At 39.7% G+C, this 22,046-nt stretch overlaps 1 protein-coding gene across 2 annotated transcripts in view; it reads left to right on the top strand.

The window, feature by feature from the left end:
- BCAT1 (branched chain amino acid transaminase 1) overlaps positions 1-14,443 on the top strand; it is a 60,663-nt gene extending 46,220 nt beyond the window's left edge. For both annotated transcript variants that reach the window (XM_083859045.1, XM_083859044.1), the window contains exons 8-11: positions 11-96; positions 1,721-1,861; positions 2,988-3,062; positions 7,088-14,443. In XM_083859045.1, the coding sequence (XP_083715171.1) occupies positions 11-96; positions 1,721-1,861; positions 2,988-3,062; positions 7,088-7,129 (344 nt within the window). In that variant the 3' untranslated portion in view covers positions 7,130-14,443. The remainder of the gene's footprint in view (positions 1-10; positions 97-1,720; positions 1,862-2,987; positions 3,063-7,087) is intronic.
- Positions 14,444-22,046: the final 7,603 nt, after the last annotated feature.

Raw genomic sequence — 22,046 nt, 5'->3', positions numbered from 1 at the left:
TGTTTGGCAGAAAATGAACTGGCAACACCACCTTTAGATGGCATCATCCTTCCAGGGGTGACAAGGCAAAGCATTTTGGATCTGGCCCGCAGCTGGGTGAGTGTTTCAAAGTAATGGTAATGGTTTCAATAATCAGTAGAAGTAAACATTTCTGGTGCTCAGTATCTCAAAGTTCAACTGATTTGTTTAAATCAAATGGTCATAGACCAGTCTGGCTTCCTAGAATCATACAAAGGCCTGGGTGGGAAGGGACCTTAAAGATCATCTCATTCCAACCCCGTGCCATGGGCAGGGATATCTTCACTGTTCCAGGGTGCTCAGAGTCCCATCCAACCTGGCACTGGAAAGGACCTTTAAAGGAGGTATTCCAGCCTCCCTGCAATGCTAGGGGCATCGTCAACTAGATCAAATTGCTCAGAATTGTGTCCAACCTGTCAGAAACTCTGCTTTCAAGGTCCCTCTGGATGGCACCTCTTCCCTTCAGCGTGCCTGCTGCACCACATAGCTTGCTGTTGCTGGCAAGACTTACTGAGTATGCACTCAGTCCCTTTAACCTAATGGGAACTGAGGACATGCTAATTCAGGGATTCTCAGGAGCATCATCAGAATACCCCCACCTGTCACACAGAACAATACCAAGCTTGTTAAAGTAGCTCCGTGTAGTATTTAACATGAAAATTCTCATTAAATCCATTGGTACCAGCAAGGAAACAAAGAATTACCATGCATGACCATAGCTGTACTTCAGTCATCAGCTCATTATTTCTGCATTTAGTTCTCATGCTTCCAACCTTGTTTCTACTAACTAGCATGCAGCCTACCCAGCCACAGTCTTGAAGTCATCTGTCTGTTTCCTGTTCCTGGTCTGTAGTGCAGCAATCCAAGAACTTATTTGGACATTTGGGATTAGCAAACTCTGCCTTACTGTATTCAAAGGTTTTATTGCAGCCTGGGTAAGGATGCTACACAGCCAAAGGCTCATCAAGCCCAGTATCCTGCCTCCTGGGATTGGCTGGGATTATGCTTAGAGTGGGATAACAGGAATATCATGTACATGAATTAAAAATTTCAAGGTCTGATGTTCATTTTATTCTTGAAACACATCCCTTCAATTGATTCTTATGCATTCTTCAGCTCTTGTAGAAGGTAAAACACTTCCAGTATTAAGGCTGTGCAGTGCAAGTAGCTTTACTCATACCTGCAGTACAGTTAATTTTTGTATGTGACAGCTTTGTGCTGGCTACAGTGGAAAGTTTCACTAGGGATAAAAAAAATACATCACATGAATTGGCCTGGCAGGTGAAATGAATCAACAGAATGTATCTTGCTTTGGAATTGTCTGAGAGTGGAATGCAGAGGCTCTGTTGGACAAACTCTTAACGTGCTAGAGACCATGAGTAGAGAGATCCAGTGTCCCATAACAATTCTTCTTTGTTATTCCCTAATGTGATACTGATACTCTGCACCAAAACAGAGGAAAATGCCACTTAATCATCAGCATTGTATCTAGCAAACCACTGGCATCTTTGCAGGGCATTCTTTTGATGAAAATCTACCTTCTGTGACGCTGGGATGTTGGAAAAGATCACAAGAGCAGAGTCAAAACTTTACTTATTGTCACTAGGCTAAAAGTTCTACTGGAAATGTTTTGATGTAGAAAACAAAAATACTAATGTTTTTAAACTTTTTACAATTTTTGTGGTTGCTTCTTCTTGGTCAGGGAGAGTTCAAAGTTTCTGAACGGTATATCACCATGAGTGACCTGACAGCTGCCTTGGAAGAGAACAGAGTAAAGGAGATGTTTGGTGCTGGAACAGCTTGCATTGTATGTCCCATCTCCAAAATTTTGTATAAGGGCACGGTAAGGAAATGTCTTTTTTTTTTTTTTTTTTTTTTTTTTTTTTTCCCTTCCCTTTTTTCTTCTGAATTTTATCACAGTTAATTCCAACTGAAGCCAAAACCAAGGGAGATAGAGAAGGTACACTGCCTGGAAAGATGAACAGTTGTCAGTATGTTTTTTTCCAAGTGAGTTGCTAGTTGTCAGAAGAGAACATTCCCTCTTGTGTCTGGGTTTTTTCCTAATAGCTGAAAATACAAAATCTCAAGTTCTGGGAAAGTGAAAGAAAAAACCAGTTCCCAGCCTGTTTGCAAATGTAGAAAAATACATTCTCCCTCATTTCTTTTATTCAGCATTTTTTGCTAAGGTACCTGAGAAGGGTGAGGAGAGCAAAGACCAAATTTCTGAGCCACTGCTGTCCTTCGTTCTCAAGTTGCTCTCTTTACCCCTCATTGCAGGGATCCTAGTTCTGATGGAAGAGCTGTTTCAAGGCAGTGCACAGCTGCTTTCACCTGATACTCACCATGTGGGAGATTTCTCCTGCACAGGTGGAATTCCCCAGGCATTCAGGCTGTTAAGCCAACTTGATGCTCTTTAGTCAGCACAGAGTTAGTTCAGGGGACTAGTGCATGAAAGGTTGTGCTTTGTCCATTAAACATGATTAAGTACAAGAAATGTCTGTTAGATGATACTTCCTGAAGGAATAAAATAGAATAAATGTATTGCTATCACCTGATGGTAAGATAATACGAGACATTGAGGTGCTGACTACTGTAAATTATAAATGTTGTATATCTATACAATATACTTTGAAATTAAATACTCTCTCTATATAATGTTACTACTATTGCATGCACAATATTCCTTCCATTCTGGACTGATCTCTTGAAAGACTTAGATTAGCTTTATTGAGCAACAACATAACAGCTTAACTTTTCACTGGCTTAGCAATGCCCTCCTGTTTAAAAAAACCAACCAAAAACCCAATGAGAAACCCAGAACTAACCACCCTCTCCTACTCATAAGGAGAGCTAGCCAGCATGATAAATATTTATTAAATTTTTTGGCCACCATAAGGTATTCATATGTAAAGCTATTATTACATGTTAATCTTTCTCTCCCCTTCTCCCTCTCCTTTATTCAATGCCAGCACTTGCACATTCCAACTATGGAGAATGGGCCTGAGTTAACAACCCGTTTCCTGAATAAGCTAAGTGATATTCAGGTAAGGTGTTTCCTCTTCTATAAAGACAGATAAAAGGTGAACATTTGAAATGAGTGGAATAAAATCTTTTTGGTAGTGATGCTATAGATGGCATTATATAATAATATAGACCCTTTTGTCTAGTGTGCTTATTCTGTCTGTCAGTTTTCTTTCCTTGAGAAAGTATGATAGAGATGAAGTATAGTAAAATTTTTCCCTACTCATCTTGTAAGCTGGGTAAGAGTTGCAAGATATTACTGTTATCAGTGAAACCTAATACTGTTGTTAGAGGTTGCTTTTTAAGGGAAAAAGACAGGATTATGAAGCATCTTATTAACCATAATCACAAATGAGAACAGGTTAATCAATAAAGAGATGAGTGAGGCAATTAAACACTCACTGGGCACAGCCAGCTGATCTCCATTTCCATTTCTCATTATCTTCCCAATCACATGGTCACTTTTCATTCTTAACACAGTTCCCTCCTCTGTCATTTGCTAAATATCAAAGTCTGTTTGGAATCAGTGCTTTATCTCCATGTGCTTTGTCTCCAGGATCCAATACCATTTCAGGGGAAGTTAGTGAGCAGCAGGTGATGACCCTTCTTGTTAAAGTTGTCTGAGTTTTTTTCCTTATTTAGTGTAGTTTATGGTATGAGGGATTTGGGGATAGGAGGAGGTCTTGGCAAGTTAAAAAGCCCCTTTATTTAAGATCTGATAGCAGTCGCTTTGGCAGTATTTCCAGGATTTTTTCAAATTGATTCTGATGGTTTCCGTTCTACATTTTTTGGCTCAAAGTGTTCTTAGATTTGCCACTAAAATTTTCATGTTGCTGCCAGTAATCTTGTGATCTGTGTCTTTCTCCCTTGAGATAGTGAGCAGTGTAAGACAAATTTATCTAGCCTTTTCCCTGGAGCATCCTTCCCTACCCTCCCTGATCATAGAATGTCAGGATGAGTCAGGCTGGAAGGGCCCATATTGGTGTCATCTGGTCCCCCCTCCCAGCTCTAGCAGGGCTATCCCAGAGCGCAGGGCACAGGATTGTGTCCTGACACTTCTGGAATATCTCCAGTGAGGGAGACTCCACACCCTCTCTGGACAAGCTGTTCCAGTGCTCTCAGTCACTGCACAATGAAGAAGTTCTCCTCATGTTCAGGTGGAATTTCCTGCCCATTGCCTCTTCCCTTATCACCCTGGTTTTCCACCACCAACCAAGGCTCAGGAGGAGGTTGAAAAAGTGTGGATAACGAAACATTATTTTTCTCTGACCTTTTCACTTTATTTGCCTGTTGATGTGGACCTTTTCACTGTATGTGTAGTCTGTGTTCATTAGTTATGTGCCAGGAGTAAATTTGTTACTCCTGGAAAATGCTGGACTATTATGTATATATGCTTAATTCTGAGTTCTCTTCCTTCTTTAAAAGAAAATCAGTAGAGGTGAGTCACATAACCATTGAAAACATGATTTTAAAGAGATTAGTGGTTGCTTCCCCATTAAGAGTCAATCAGTGGTTGCTGGTTGTGTTTCTGCCTGTGTTTCAGAAAGGTCTGTGTTTCAGACCTTTCTGTCTGTGGAGAAATGGACTCATATCCAGAAGGACCCCGTGATGTGGCATAGAAAACAATGCTGGGACACAAAAAATGGACTATATAATAATCTTAAAATGTCAGAGGAGAATCCTTGACCAAGATCTTCTATATTCTCTACCAGGAGAAAAAAAATAGCAGATCTCTTTGCATTATCAGTGGATTAGTGCCATATCATTTGGACAATCTGAGGCTGTAATTCCAAAGAATCTTCCAGTTTTGAAGAATAAAGTGCAGTAGAAATAGCAGTCAAACACACCTTTAGTCTCTGTGCTGTTCTGTTGCCTGAACTGGGGCATTGTATCCATTTCATGTCAAACAATGGGAATTTGTAAAAAAGTAGAAATTCTCAGCACCATGTCCTGCATGTTAACCTGTGACCAAAAGGTGCAGGCTCCATATCCACTGTCATTATACCAGTTCCCTTGTGTGCAGTACATGATTCTTTTATTATTTTCATATTCTCTTCATTATTGTGTTTCCAAGTCTGTTTTCATGCTGCCTATTGTTCTTTTGCAAGTCTTCTGTGTTCAGTGGGATGCTTTAGATGTGAACAGCTGTTCAGTGCAACCAGAGCTGGAGTGACAAATTAAAAACTCATGGGCAGAACTGATTTAATTTCTCATGCCAGTTGAGAGAGACTGTGGTGACACTGCAATACACATTTCCCTTCCTGTCATTTAGTAGATATCATGATTGGTAAAGGCTGATAAAGACTTCAAATTAAAGAGCATACATTATATAAATTAATGGTGTGCTTATGAATGAATTAGAAATAGTACACTCTTCCAAAGCTGCTTAAATTAAAAGATTTAGGGATGAAGTTCTTTTCTCTGGGAATACACCCACTTGCATCCATGCTTTGAGAATAAACAAGCTTTTGCTATGCCCTTTAAGACATAGATTGAGCTGCAACTTGAAAGGGATGGATAGATAATAAGGTATATTGCTTATGCTACGTGTTGTTAAATACATTTAAACACTGCAGGTGAGACAGCAGAGACATTTAATCAAACTCCCTTTCTTTCTCTGGGCAGTGGAAAACAACCAGAAAGGACCATATAAGTGTTAATTTTTACAAAGAATGACCTGGAGGTGCTGGACAGTGAAAGAAAGATCAGAAGGATCACAAAGCTCTGGACAGAATTAAAAAAGGAAGCTAAATCTGCTTTTATTAGCAGAAAGAAATGATCTTCATTGTGGTATTGCATCTTCATTCCCCTTTTAATTCTGGAACCAGGTGCAAACTCTAGTCAAATGGCAACTCAGACTGGTCCTTGCAGCAATTTCTGTATCAGAGCATTCAATGATACTACTGCCTAAAGACAGCAAAACCTACAAATAACTGCAGCCTGCAGAGCAGGAGCAGCAGAATTAATAATAAAAGGAAAAAGTAGGTGTGGTACTTGTGAAGGTCAGTTACAGGAGTAAAAAGTAAAACTCCTTGCCTGCTGGAGTAAAAACACAAACCCACTAAACACCATTCCTTTGTGGATCTAGAAGTGTGTTTCTTCTGGCTCATCCTGATTTGGAGCTGTTGTCTTTTCCCTGCTTTAGTGACCTGTTATCTCTTCTGCTGATGCAGAACCTGTACTGGAGGAACTTTGTTTTTTCCACTGTGGAGAAATTAAGTGATCTTTTCAGCCTACATAAAGCCTCTAAAATCAGTCTTCATTTCTTGCTTGAAAGTGTTTTCAAGCTCCCTGAATATAACACTATAAGGGAAAGGACTCCCAACTCCCATCTGCTGCTGTCTCTCCACTTCTGAATTATTTACCTGCTTGAGCCCTGTGTGTGTGTTTTGGAGTGTCTCTGGAGCATTGTTTACAGGACTGGTGACAGAGCTTTAGGACGTGGAACCAGTCTAGCAATCCAAAGTGCTGCCTTGGGGCTGTATCCTCCCCTGGAAGGGGATATGGCTGCATGCCATAGGTTGCCTTCATTTCTGCTTGGTGATCCCATTCATTTGTGTACAGAAAGACAACTTGTTTTATTTTGGATTACAATTCTCCCTAATTGTACTCCGTGGTATTTGTGGTGGTTTTATTTCACATGCAGTCAGAATGTTATAATAAAAAGCCACCTTGACAATAAAAGGAAATAAAATGAAATGTGTTTGTTTATTGGAGCTTGAGCAGGGGCATACTTAGGAGTGAATTAGTGAGCAGGCCCCAGGGAGTGACTGCATTAAACTGATGGAAGTGAAGCAGGACTGTTCTGTGTCATCTGTAACGAGCATCAGCATTGCCCCTTCCTAAACCAGCTATTGTAATATGGGTAAAGCAAGCTACCTTTGTTCTGTGCCCAAATCAAAGGCAAGTAAAGGCACGAGAAATAGTGTAAACTATTGTCAGAGCAGTGGATATGAACATTTCTGAGGACAGACCTAAGAAGTTACCATAAATGTACACTGATTCTTTTAACTTTAATTCTTACACTTCATTTTTTGCTTTGTTTCAGTATGGAAGAGAGGACAGCGATTGGGCAGTGCTGGTGTCATGAAGGTGGCAGAGCTCAAGCCCTCCAGACAGACCTGACATCTGAATAATGACAACTTCTGTAGCTGCCAGTGTGTAGCATAGTCTCAAGTATCAATTTGCTCCCCCAGGATGATTGTCTCCACAATCTGGCAAACGTGAACACAATCATTTTGATTTCTACTGTATTCCTCTTGGTAGAAGCCTGTCTTCTTGGTAGAGGTGCTAAATGTTAGCAATAGAACTTTCCTAATGGTTTTCTTAGTGCCTCCTTATATACAGTCTAAAAACTTGTAAAATGCTCTTCAACTGCTCTTCAGTTTGGTTTGTTTACTGCCACTTCAGCACAACATGTGTCACTTGAGGATGTTGCCTGTTACCTGCCCACAGGGTTCTGTTGACATAATTCTGCCTTTTGCTCTGTGTTTGGGAAACAAATAGGTTTAGCCACACACTCCATCCTTTCTGCTCTGCTTCTATGGGAGATTCCTCAGTTCGCATAGACTGGTAGATGCCCTCATACTCTGTCCAATAACTGGCCTTTAGCCCAAAATTCTCTGAGCCAGTCTAGCCTGCAAGATGGTCCCTTTTGGCCTATGGCCCTTCCCTCCATGGGGATTTGCAGTGGCTGTTTGGGCAGTGCAGACCTCTCTAATAGCTGAGTACATCCTTTTAGACATGATTTAAAAGGCTGTGTCAGGCCCTGCTAAGATTAAAATTCCCCTTTGGCCCAGCAGAGCTGGGCTCTTGCACACACAGTGTTGCCTTCCAGGTGAGTGTCTAGGAAATGAGATTAGACAACTTTGGCTGTGAAAATTGAACCATTCTTCACAGCAGCCAAACCTTTGGATTGAGGAATTCATTGAGGATTTCTTTCATCATCCACTCACATAATTCAGGTCAGAAAAATAGTTTTCTTATCCCTTTCACATATTTGCTGTATTCAGCCTCCATTGACACGTGTACTGTAGAAGGGCCTTCCTGTTAAGGAACAAGCAGTATTGTCAACAGAACAGAAAATATCTAGAGGGAAAGAGATTTCATTCAAACCCTGATTTCATTCTGGTTAAGCAGTTAATTCATACAAATGCTGCTTTCCCACATGCAGTCTTGATACTTTGGAAGCAATACAGAGCATGTAGCCCATAGATGGGGAAGTAACTGCTGCAAATGTTCACTAATGATCATTCTGTAATATTTATTAGCTTTCTCCTTCTGCACACAGCTTTGTTGAACAGCTTTAAGATACCTCTTGCCAAAAAGGATAACCATATTCTGTATCAATGTTCCAAAGTGCTACTTCAGTATAAAACTGGTGGAACTTTATTGACACTTTATTGGAGTCCTGTAAGAAGTAAAAGTGAAGTATTTCTTGTTCTAGTTTGCAGTAGAGATGCACCAGTATTAAGGGAAACATTTAGTACTTTAATTTTTTTAAAGACCAACAGTATCTCTCCCATGCTTAATAAGTCCTTTGTATTTACTGGCGTTTGTTAACATAGTTTAAAAAGGCAAAATATAATTTCTAGTGGACCATCCATGCCTTACACATCTGTTAAAGAGCAGCCTTATGGCTTCCTGTTCATTTTTGGTCACATTTTGAAGTCCTCTCCTTAGGCACCACTTTCTTCTGCTCCCTCAGATCATGATTTTTCCTGTCTTTGACTGCAGTCCAATCTGGTCTTTTAATGAAGAACAGTTGAAGGTTTTCTCTGACAATGTAACTATTGTTAAAAATCGATGGATATTTTTTTTCTTTAGTCTACAACTGCAAGCACAAAATGTTGTTTCACTTACAGTAGCCATAGTGTTGTGACCGTTTGAATCTGTATCATGTGCTGGTCTTTGTTCAGTATGTTACTATGTGTTATAAGCTGCTGGTAGTCTTTCCTTCTATTTAATTAGATGGCTGGAAAAACTAACATGGGGAATATGTCTAGGTGCATTATGAGGTAGAGAGTTTTATCCAACAAGACCAGTATGAAAATTAAAGAGTGCCTTTAACCAGAGTGTGGCATGGAGCTCTCTAAAGATTATGTAATAAGCAACCATTTATGGCTTACTGATACTGAACTATCTAATCTTTATCTTTAGTTCATCTTTGATTTATCAGCAAATGGAAAAGTGAAAATATCTAACTTCAGATGCATGGCAAAGTGGTTGTGCAATACCATAACATCTCAGCTTTGATAGAGTTGACATATGATACCATATATCCAAAATCCCCATGAAGGCCTCAGTATACCAGCAGCAATCTATTCACTAGGCAGAATGAATAAGGACCAGTTAGAAGAATTATTTTACTGAAATGTAAACCTGAAAGTTGTGTAAAACTTTTCTTAAATTGGTTGCAAGTCATTTAACATGAAGAAACCAGGTGGTTTCATTTGTTGTGTTTTGCACTGTTTCCTGCACTGACTTGAGAGACTTCCTCTTTTTTCTGCTGATGGAGACTTCAAAATAAGGAGAATTGATAGTGGAATGACCCACAGTTGTCTTTCCTCAGAGGGAAGAATGAAAATGTGGAGTGTGTGTGTTAATTGTTGTCTTTAACATCTTGGTTAATTGCCTTGCTCTGTCTGTCTCAACTGAAAGCTGTGCTTGTTTCCAAGTGCAGTCCAAGGGAATAGGTTTTAGATTTTAAATTTTGAAACCTAAATAAGAGAGCTGACAGGTCAATATAGTACAGGAAATTCTTCTGATGTTTCATGCCGTCCTACTCTGAATTCTGATGGTACATTTTATCCCCTTAACCAAAGGAAAGAAAGAACCTGTAAATAACAATCAGTATTTGATATTCCATTCTCCTTGTTTTCACTTGTAAAATTTAGGAGGGAACTGTGGTATTCCCTGAGCTGGTAACAGATTGTAAAAGAACATCTGCACATCTTTTCTCCATGTGCCCTATTTGTTTAATTGCAACAGATTTACATAGAAAGAGTATGGTACATCATAACTAGGCAATTATCCATTCTTCATCACTTAGTTATGGTTCTGGTAATTGATCATTTAAGACATAAGATAGTCTAACATTAGGAAAATTTGAAACTGTTCAAAAAAGATCAACAAATTAATATTGTGTGATATTTGCATAATTGGCTGCAATTATTTAATGTTTAATTGGGTTGATCAAATGAGATTCAGCCTTTCACATGCTTATGTTTTACAAACACTGGTACTTTAAAATGATAATAATGAAATCTAATTTTCATATGTTCTTTCTTCTCCTCTTCATTCTTTTGATTATTATTTTCAGTATTGAGCATGTCCTTAATTTTCAGTTTGGTTAGCATGATTCATGACTAGGAGAAAAGTCCTTCAAATAACAATTTTCATGAAACTGGCATTTCATACAAGCTCTTTTGGTGCCAAGAATTATGGCTTCAGCAACTGGCATTATTTCGCCAGATTGTTAACTGCAGTGAGAGCAAATTCACTGAGAATTGACAGGGACAGACCTAGGTGAGGATGCTAATAAGGGTTCCTAGGGTAGATAGTTTGTTACACCAGTGCAAAGCAAACATGGTTTTTCTGGGGTATAAAAGGGAAGACTGATAACACAAAAGCAAGGTAGTGAGATCTCTCTGCCCAGCCATTGTTTACACCTGTTCAACTATCTCAAGCCAAAAAGCAGATACCAGCCACTCCTTCTCTTTGTACATAACCTCTTGTTTGGGTTTGCCTAATTCACCATAGAGATATCATAGATCCTTTCCTGTATGCTTATTATTTATCTTCAGACGTGAAGAAAATTGGAAAAGTGAGATACTTGGAAGTCATTTGGAGTGCAAGTTACTTGAAATGTCTGTCTTCCAAGAGGTAGACGGAGAGACAGCTGGGGCTGATCTCAGAGCTGCTTAATTAGAGGAGGAACCCTCTTGAATTCAATGGCCTCTCCAAAACAATCTGCATAATCCCAGCAGAGTTGTGAGTGTGAACTGTCTGTTCACTGTGCCTTCTATTCTATGGAATAGAACACAGAGATGCACAAAGCTGGTGGCACAGCCTGGCAGACTGTGGTACATTGTCTTTCTCTGCATGGGATCCACTCTACTGAGGGTAAGTTTTAATGTTCCAGTGGCAGACTGATACCCTGAGAGGTGGCAGCTGTAAATGATGGCTGAGCATGCCCTGAGACAGTTGTTGCCCTGTTCCTTACTGTCTCCCTTTCACACAGACTTGCACCCCTTTTCCTCTTTTTCCTTCTATTGTTGTCTCATATCTAAAAGTGACCGTTTAAGCAAATTTGCATTCTTCTTGCTTTTAGCAGTAGTGACAGCTTAAAAAAAAAGGGTAATTTTTTCACATTCCAGGTGTTGATCAGAATTGTGCTTTACCACCAGAATGTGTAATCCCTGAACAGACTCCAGTGACGTTGTGACCCTGGAAAAGTTATTTAAACTCTTTGTAAGTGCAGAGTCATAGTGCTACCACTTACACCACTTTTAACTCTAATCCAAACTTTTGCTTAAAAGCTTACTTCATTAAAGATCAAGTTAAGCTTTCCAGAAGAAGCTTTCTAAGCAATAAGAAATATGCCATGTAAAGTCCAGTATTTCAAGGACTATATTAGAAGAGACTAACTTGGTTATGCAGATAAAAACATCATTTAAATGAGAAATACATTCAAGGTTTGCTGCATAAACACAAAAATGTGTAGCAAATGTAGTTCAGAAGATAAAAATTAGCATACAGAATTATCTTGACAAGAGAAATTCACCTCAAACTGGGCTATCTTATTTAAAAAGGGATGCTTGAAGGAATCATAACACTTCTTAATGTAAAGTCATTAGCATGGGACTGTGATAGAGGTGCACTTGGTCATGTAGCACTGAGACAGACCTCTTTATCAGTCTTGACCAAAAATTTGCTGAACTGCAATGCTTACCAATCTGGAAGTATGAAAGACCTGTGTTTCACTGTATTTTGTCTCTATCCTCAAGATCTGGAAAAATAATTTATAGGTTATGAACAATTTAAGCTCAAAAACTTCTTAATAAGTTACTTGTATTTTCAGCCATAAGAGCAAAAGAGAATACTGGCATTGCATTGGTGAAAAATACTGTTGCAGCAGTCCTCCTGTCCATGCCTTGCTTTGAACATGATTCTTATTAGTAGGAATTCCAGGATATTTCCTCTGACTGTGCAAAATCTGAGTGCCATCTGTAGTACACTTGGCAAATGTATCCCCAGCTCCACAAACAGAACTAACTTGGCCATTATCTTGAGCTAGAACAGTCAGGTACATTAGGACTAAGCAGATGAAGAGCAGTACTAAATTACAATAGTAAATAGATTTGAAATAAGATTAATCAATAGATTTGAAATAAGATTAGTCAATAGATTTGGAAATAAGTTTTGAAATTAATAGTCAGATAAACAGAAGTCTCATTAATCACACTAGCAAGGTTAACCATACCCAAATATACTAAAAAAAAAATGGTAATTATATTCGCCAGTAGTAACAGCATGGTTCTCTCTGAATGTAAATTTATACTCTCTGATTTTCTTAAAGCTTAATTTATTTTGTCTGATTTTTACCACAATCCTGCATTTTCATGCCATGCTTTAAAAAAAAAAGTCTCTTAAATTTCATGTTCATGGGAAGATCTTAAAGAAGATTGAAGACCTTGATGTAAAATTTTAAAGCCTTTAAAATTAGTGCTGGGTAAAGTTAAGGTAGAAACAGGGAAGACAGCTTTGTGGAAGTATTTGACTAGTGTTCCAAATGGTTTACCAACACTGGCCATTTTTGGTTTCTACCAAAGAGGTATGCAGGGAATAGTTGATAAAATAAGCTTACTGCTTGTTTTTCTAAGCAAGAGTTGGGGAAGTTTCTAAGAGCTGGTTCTCTTAACACTAACTCTTTATAGTTCTTGATTCTGTCAGGCTTAGAGCATCATTTCAGGGAGAGATAGAAGAGCTCAGAAGCTTATCTCAGGCAGTAACGTCTTGCAGAAACGGATTTTTTGTCATTTATGATCAAAGTGATTGAGGTATGAACATGGAATCTTTTTGCACCTTTTAATAAAAATTTTGTTTCTCATTTTAGAGTTCTGATACAGTCTTGCTGAACTATTGTCTTACACTATCACACTGCAGTAGCTTATAGGAAAAAAGCAAACATTCTTTATGTAATCACCTTCTTTCTATATGCCAAATTCCCTGCTCAGTATGATTTGGTCACCACTAGAATCGTGATCACTTCGGGTGAAATAACTGCACCCTAGTTGTTCTAAGACTTAAGTTCTTAATGCTGGCAGCAAATGCCAGAGCAGTAAGTGAAAACTCTGCTGTGTCCAGAACAGGCATGCCAGGAGTGAGAGTGAAAACACCCATCAGGTCAGCGAGGGCAGGAGCACATCATCACCATCCTTGTGCAGTCCAGCTGAGAGACTACCCAGGTACACCAGAAGTCTAGCAGGATCAGAGACTGATGGTGATATTTAAGAATGCTCTTACTCAGTTACTTAAATACCTGCATCTGTGCCTAAATTTTGAACTCGGGCCCCTGTGTCTTAACCGGAACCTGCAACCTGCTTTTTATATGTTGTAAAACGGTGGAATAGTTGGTAAAACAGGTAATGCTCCAATACTATCTAACGGATCAGTGATGTATTCTCTTCCAATCATGTGTATTAAGCCCAGTGGTTGACTAGAACTGCAAGTGGGAGGAGAAAACACATCATTAACATTGTTTCATAGTCAAAGATGTTAACAAAGAGTGATCTATTCCTTTTGTCCTCTGGCGAGATGGCTTGGACTCACCTTGGCCACTCAATGACAAAATGTAAAAGGTTCTTTGCCATAATATAGAAAAGTAAGGGTTTTATATGAAGCTATTTACAAACAATTTCTGTTGGGAAGCCAGAAGTCCCAATCTACTTAACCTTTGAGGCATTTATTAGAAGGGTGCAGTAGTAGTTAGTGAAATTGTAGCACATAAGCAGTGGGAAATTAGTGACTTAGAGAGGGAGAAGTAAACACCTCTGAAGGGTCTCTATTTTCTCAAATGTTGAAAGTTAACTGGGTATTTTACAAGAATCTGAAGCATATAAAAGCAGTAAAGGACAGATGTGTGAAAAAGTACTGGATAAACGAAAGGAAACTCTACCTCATTCTTCTCTAAAGGTTTTGTAGCAGCACAATTAAGTGCTCCTAATGGCATTGTTACGTACCGACCATCTGGCATGAAAGAAGCACTATATTTGTATGTCTGTAAATCCTGTAAGAACTGTATTTTGCTGGCAGTAGAAACAGTCTATACTATTTCCAGTTTTCCTCATCCAATCTGTAATTATGCAATGTTTCTGTCTCCAATAAAGGAATTTAATTGGCACCTGTTTGTGGCATGTTATGAAATCATCGGTGTTGAGTACCGCTAACTAAGTGTAATTATCCCATAGATGGGAGCTGCTATGAAATAAATTCTTGAAGGCTGGATTAAAATTTAAAAAAAGCCCCAAAACCTCCTGAATGAAGTGTGGCATGTAAGAACAGCAAAGTAAGGCTCAAGTGGCAGACATGAACCTACCCTGCCAAGCCTGGAGGCTGAGCCAGTTATCTCACTTACACTAAAATGCTGGACAAATTAAGCAGCAAAAGTACTTACCTGCTAACCATGTAGTCATGAAACAGTTTTTAATATGCCAGGGCTGTGTAGCAGTGATTGAATACAGCTCCCATTCTAAGGGTTTGGGGGTGTTAAAGTCACAAGGGAGAGAATGCCAGAAAACAGCTTTATACTTGGAGCACTTACTTCACAGGGCATTTTTGAACAGTCATTACTCCCAAGTAAGTCAACCAGTGGGAAGCCTTTTGAAGATGGAAAGTACTGAAAGTGAGTGTCATTAAAATCTTGACATTTGCCATGTGTGGTGGCTATATTTACAAAAATCTTTACATATTCCCCCTTTCCAGTGCAGGGAATGCTGTGATTAAAGGTAGTACTGGTCCATGCTGTGGTAAAATAAACATCAGGGTACATTTTCCACCTGGTTTGGTTCTTGGTGACTTCAGAGAAAGCTGGCATGGATACAGGACACTTTAAAGAAGCTGTAGATAGTAAGTACTAATAGTTACAAATTACTGCTAGGAGAATGAACCTAACATGTCAGAATCTGACTTTTTTCCTGTGTCTTGGCCTCTTCTCTTTCATCCTAAGGGAACCTTTCTTAACTGTAACTCTAACTTTCAAAACTCACTTATCCCAAGTATTAATAAGTTGAGGACTGATTATACGAGGTGCTGAGTGGGCTTCAGTGACTGACCTGTGCCTTTAAGCAAAATTTTAATAAGACTTTGTGTTTTTCCTCCCATTTGAAACATCCCAGTAGCTGGCAATAGCTCTGTCCAACAAAGCACTTGCAGTATCACCACCAGCACTGTGTTGTTGGGGCTGGAGAGTACCAATTCTGAGGACTTTGATCGAGAATACAAACTCTTTTATAGCTGGTGTGACCAAAAAACCCACCAAACCCACATTTTTAAAATAATACAGTGGGAGGGCAAAGCAGAAAGCAAATAACCTGCACTGTATTCATGTAAAGAAGGCATGAAAACAAATTTGGGAATTCCAGTAGAGGCAGTCAGAATTAGAAGTGCCAGTTTTAAAGAGTATGACAACAAAAGTGTTGAAGTGAAGCTTTTCTTCTCCCATTAATTTTGCTCACTGTTTTCATACTGTGACATCACAGTGATTTTTAACAGCTGCTGACAAATTACCCCATTGGCCAAGAAGAGCAAAATTTTCAGTAGTAGTACCTCTGTTGTTCTGGATGCTTCTCCAATGACAAACTTGTAAAAAATATAAAAAATGTGGAAGGTGTGTCTACTACTCTCCCTCCCAAAGGGAATGATTTTTAATGCCCGGTAAGAGAATGTCATGTTTCACCTGCAGGTGGTACTATATTGTAGCTATACAAATTAGGGATTTAAAATTCTGAGAATTCAAGGAAATTGTTCCTCTGAAATTATTTCAGAATAAGCTCTGTTTATTAACTCTTCTCATTTTGCACAATACATAATTCTTTCAGAAGATTCAACTTTGGTTTATTTGAACTCATAGTGGTATTTAGACAATTATCCTTAACTTTGATGGTGGTGTAAGTTAACCCTTTATTTTTAGAGTGATGTAAAGAAAACTCATACACAAAAAAAGGATCCTAACCAAACTGAGTATTTGTGAGATAAATAGATAATTACCTAACCCTAAAGGAGAAACACACAACAAAATATTTTAAATGGGTGAGCTCTAACCACAGACTCTGAAGTGCACCCACACTTTGAAGTTCAACACAAGTAATGTAGTATTTCAAGTTGTCTTCTTACTGAGTTAACAGTTGCTTCTGTAAGCAAGGCACATGTGCATATTCACAGCCTGCAAGGCATAGCCTTTCGAAGAAAAAGCTGATTAAGTCAATACTGCTTTGCTGTGTGGGATATCTGAAGTGGCATTCTCTAAATGCTCAGGAGCCGACCAGCCATTCTGAGTACACAGCAAATGTTCAGGGAACTTCTGGGTCTGCCAAAGGCAGATGTGGGCAAAGCCCTGGTCTAGGTGGGGCCTGTGCAGGTGAAGCTGTGGCATGATCTGGAATCCTGTGCTTTGCAGGATTGTTGTGTGTGAGGGACAGATTTTATATCTGTCCTTTATAGATGTGCAAATTAAATACGTGCTGGGAGGCTGCCACTACCAGAAACACCATTCCCTGTAGAGCAGCCAGGGCAGTTCTGACTTTTGACAGTCTGATTTTGACAGGGATGAAATTCATCTACTGTACCACACCACAGTCTTAAAACAGACTGTGACTTAGCTGCCTTTTAGTTGACATTTACAAACTTTATCACCCAAGCAGAGCCACTGGAAACACCAGTTTGATCAGAGGCTACAACTGGTGTTAGTTCAGAACCCAACTTGAGGTGACTTCTGTGCCCTGAGTGTGATGAGGAGAATGGCTCCACTCCTTTCCAGCTGTCCTATCTCTGACCTCCCCTCTGTGGCACTGCTGGCACTATACCAGTTGCAGGGTGACCAGATCTGACCCTGCTTGGCCACAGGAAAGCAAAAGCACATGCCCAGATGCCATAGATAGGAAGAGCAGGGCTGCTCTCTTGTCCTCAGCAGCATTTGTAAGGATCTGAAGCCAGTTCAGGAATCAGCCCATATCAAACATCGGGATCTGAGTATCTCCCAGGTGCCAGACACTTTTATTATGTGTCTTAAACCTTAATGCACCAGACCTTGCTTAAGTCATTGCTGAATTCTGGGTTATTATTTTTTTTTTTAACCTTCCTTTAGCTCATACAAACCTTATGCCTGAGCGAAGTCTGTAGTATTTGCTTTACTATGAAGTCCCAGGTTGGATAAGAAATGACCTTCTGAAGATTTTGTATCTTTGTCACGAGGGCATGTCTGAAAACCAGCTACAGCAGACAGTGGAGAATACACCCATTTATTCAGGAAATCTTAGTGCTTTAGAATTTGCAGAAAAATGTCATCAGCTTACTGTCCTGGGATTTTTTACCTCTAGGGATGGGATCCTGACCATCCTATTGTTCTGGATCCTCCCAGCTAAGAATCATATTGCTTTTAAATGCTTATAAACTTCGTATCATTCCCATCCTCCACTGCAGAATCTATCCTTATATCATATAGAGAACAGAAAATATGAGATGTTTATGAGATGTTTATATTCCTCTCTTGAAAGTGCACTCCCACAAATACCAACCTGTAAATATAACTCATAGCGCAAGTACCCTTTGCTGCTCCCTCCTTTTGCAGGTAAAATATTTTTATGGCTCTGGAGGAAGAAGCAGTAGAGTCTGATCTAAATTCAAGGTTAGAAATCCTCTCTAATCCCGGATGCCAATCCCTTTTCCGTGGAGGGTTCAAAGGAGTGGGTCAGTCACTCAGCAGTGGGGACAGATCCCACCTGTCCTCAGTTTGTTGTAATCAAAATGTTTACTTTGCTTGTTACTTTGTCAGGTGGCAGCAATCACCACACAGTTACACTTGCAAAGTCATTATGTGGCTTGTGAAGCTGAGAGGAGAGCTGGTTGTCCAAGACACGTTGCCTTGCTAAGAGAAATGACATTTCCCTTTGCTCTGTTTTGGTGTCTTCATCATCAGTGCCTGTGTTAGGCTGGGAAGTGCTGATAGCTGCTGTCAGGTGAGTCACTAATCCAAAGCTCTTCAGATTCCTCAATGGCTTCGATTTCTCAATGACTTCTCACACTGCTGAGTTTGTAGCCTCTGTGTGTGTTAAGGTGGGAAGCAAAGAACGTCAGTGTCATGCGTGTTTTCCTGAGGGACCAAAGAAACAGAGTTTTGGGAATGTAGGCTTTGCTTGCACAGCACACTGGAAGAATTCTGATTGAGGAACCTCTGCCTTTTGGTCCCACCACATTCCTGAAATAAGGCTTATTTAAAAAAAAAACCCAACAAGTTGAAGACATAGTTTTACCTAACTTGATTGCCAGTATCTTTGGCGTTGTGGAAGGAATCCAGTGAGACCACAAATGTTGCACTTTTCCCCTTGTGCAGTATGACTTCCTAAAGAGGCAAAGTACAATTTATATCTATCTATATATATGTGTATATATATAGTTGGGTTTTTTTGTTTTGTTTTTTTTTTTTTTTTTTTTTTTTTTTTTTTACTTCAGGGAATCCAGGCTGCAATCTGCCAGCCTGGGCAGAGGCTTATTTAACAATATGTGCATGAAAGCCTTGTAACTGAGACTGGTATTATGCATATGGACCATAACCAATCAGCACATTTTTAGGTCAGATGGCTGCCTGGTTTTGAGAGGTAAATGTTGTTGAGTTCCTACCTTGCAATTCCTTGCATCTGCTGGGGTGAATCTTAAAGCTTGATGGTACCTTTTAGCTCTCAGAATCCCTTGGAAGGATTCCCTTATGCTGATTTATCCATGTAGCACAAAGGAAGACTCCTTATTCCACATTTCCCTCACATTTCAACAGCAACAAAAAAAATCAGCATCTGTGTTATTTACCCATTTTTGCATACATGTAATATTGACAAGTTCTTTAGTACTACGAGAACACGACCCATAAGTTAAGAGTGATGTCAATAAGCGAAAATTTCTGCCTGAAAAAAAGGGAAATTCCCCCAATTTTACAGGATAAGATCATATTAAAACCCCAACCTTATTTTCTTGAACATGTGCATATCTCTGCCAAGCCTCACAGCCTCTTTATGGCAACCTTTTCCTGGAAAGAGAAAGTAGCATGAACGAGGCTTTATTAGCTGTTACTGCAGTTTAAGCAGCATGGAGGAAGGCCAATGTGAAAATTCAGTGAAACTCTCATCAAATTATATATGAAGTTCAGGGCCAAAATTATCTGCTGTAGAGTTGTTTAACCTGTTTTTGTCTCTGATAAAACAGATACCATCAGGAAAAATAATTTTGTGTCTATGTAGAGCTGGTGGCCAGAAAGTGTTTTGATTTTCATTTTAAAAAATAAAAATAATTTTTCAGGGAAAAAATAAAATTATGACCCACAGGTAATCAGTAATCAACCAAGAATATTTTAACAGTTACTACTTCATTCAGTCGTAAGATGATAAGTTTGAGATCTTTCACAGGAAAACTGAAAATCAAACTGCACTTACAGTAAATTGCAAAAAACCAGGATGGCTTGTAGTGATTTATTTTTAAAAGACACTGCTTCCCTTGGTGTGCATAATCGGCGCTTCTCTGCAGCCCATAATATAAGTTTATCAGTTAAGTGATTTTCTTTAGGGAAAAATTATAAGCAATCTGGAAAGGAAGAAGAGATTAGCAGTTATCCTTGATCAGTTCCTTTCTGTGCCTTTGAGGAAGACAGGTAACCCTCCTAGCTCCTATTTTCCAGCTGTAAAATGGGGGTAATAGCTCCCTGGAAACAGAGTGACTCCTATGAGGGTAAATGCATGACAGGCTCTATGATCCATGAGCAGGGGAGGACCATATGGACCTGACAACAGATTCCACCATGGCTGCCTTCTCCACATTAATTTGTAATAGCAGGCTTATTCTTTCAATTAAGCCCTACAATCACATTTCTGCCAAGTTCAGCGTTGCCTCCAGTTTCAGTAAAACTTCACAAGCTGGAACACTGCCTGCAGCTGACAGTGACATTTAAATGCGAGAAAAATCAAGCTTATGCATGGCCAAACCTTCTATAATTCTAGGCCTTGTCAGCCTACAGTATGGATTCTGGTTTAAACAAATAAACACCCAGCTCATTTTCACCTAACCTTGGAAGAGTTTGCGTTGCCTAAATGTTCTGCTCTGAATCCCAGGTGATGCCTTCTGGGATTATGAGTGTTCAGAAGCAAATTAATTATACCAACATCAGGTATCTGGGCACAGTGCTATGTTTTTGCATAGAAGTGTCTGTCCATTTTAAGCCCTCTCCTTTGTACATGGGGACCAGAGGCAACTTGAACCTCAGGGGAGGAAGGAAAATTGCAAGTAGGACTTTAGAGTCTATTCCAGGAAGTCAGGTTTCTGTGCACGTCTAGTTGCCGTAATTTTTTGCATATGCACTTTTCCTAATTGAGGTCCAGCTGCTTTGCAGATACAAAGTTCTTTTATGTCACTAACCAGTACAGAGTAAAAGAATTCACACAGGTGAGACTTGAAACATTTACTGTGTTTAGCTTTGTGATCTTGACCCAAGCCCACACAACAGGGAAGCCCTGCAGCCATCTGTGGAAAAACAACGCTTTAGTTATTGCTTCTGAGAGAAAAGATGGACTTGAGCTGCAGTTCAGTGACTTACCCAAAATCTTTCAGCTCCAAAACTGCCTGGCTGCCTGTGCCTTGTAACTGCAAGAGCCCTTTGGTGCCTGTGTGTGTTAGTGAAGAAATGGCCATTGTGGCCTCCTGCCTGGCCAGGTGAGGATGTGGTCAGGCTGGCTCTGCTCACTGTGCCTGCAGGAGAGTCCCCTCCACAAGCAGGTTATTCTACAGCTGCCTTCCTGCTCCTTTATGTGCCACCACAAGTGTTCAACTGACCAGACAATCTTTAGGTGTACAAGATGTGGTAAAGTGGCTGAGACACACAGAGTAAGACCCGTGTTTGGCCTCTTCCTTCCTGCTCACGAGTGAACAATTTTTGTTGCTTAGACACATGATGTAATGCTGATTTGAAAGAAAAAGGGGCGGGGGGGGAGGGGGGAAAGAACCAAAAAGGTTCTTCTATGACCTCCACTGCAGAAGCAAGAGCTGGCATCTGCCCTGGAGCCACTGCAGTCAGTATCTATTACGTTCATGTCTGTATCTTGTTCCTGTTTTTGCTTTTCCAAGTTAATGCGATTTTCAAATGCCTGAACTGCAGGAACATTTGTTCCCCGATAAAACACTGAACTCCCAACTTTTCTTCGTTTAGCTTGCGCCTAAAACCTGCCTTGTCTCCAGCAATCATATTGTGACCCCTCTGATTTCCACAGGCAGAAAGACTCTAGGTTCTTTATCACAATTCTAACTTTCTAGGCAAATTATTCTTTTAACTTGAGATGCCTGCTTGGCTCTTCCTTCTACGTGAAGAAAGACATGCATGAAGGGCTGTGTGCAGTTCTCTCTTCCCCTAGAAATTGTAGGGAATGAAAGAAGTATTTTTTGCTGTGCACAAAATATAAAAAACAAAATAACCTTGCATATTTTAAGTTCACAACAGCTTCCTCTGAGTAAACACAGCACCACAAAGAGAACAGCAAAGCCTCTGTGAGAAACCAACGGATTTTTAGACCTGCTGTACATAACCAACCTTCAGCCCTGCTTACAACCCAAGTGTGAAGTACTGTGCTCTTACTCCTGTGCTTAGGGGCATTTCATCAGTGCAGACAGAAGGCTGCAGATCTGCCAGTGAAGCTGCATTTGGTGTTTATACAAGTGAAACCATACCTGGCCACAGCCCCGCACAGGAAAAGTTG

This window comes from Zosterops lateralis (genome assembly GCF_965231275.1).
Source record: "Zosterops lateralis genome assembly, chromosome: 4".
Classification (NCBI taxonomy): Eukaryota; Metazoa; Chordata; class Aves; order Passeriformes; family Zosteropidae; genus Zosterops; species Zosterops lateralis.
Note: the sequence above shows the minus strand (reverse complement) of the source record. Positions and strands in the feature narration are given on the sequence as shown.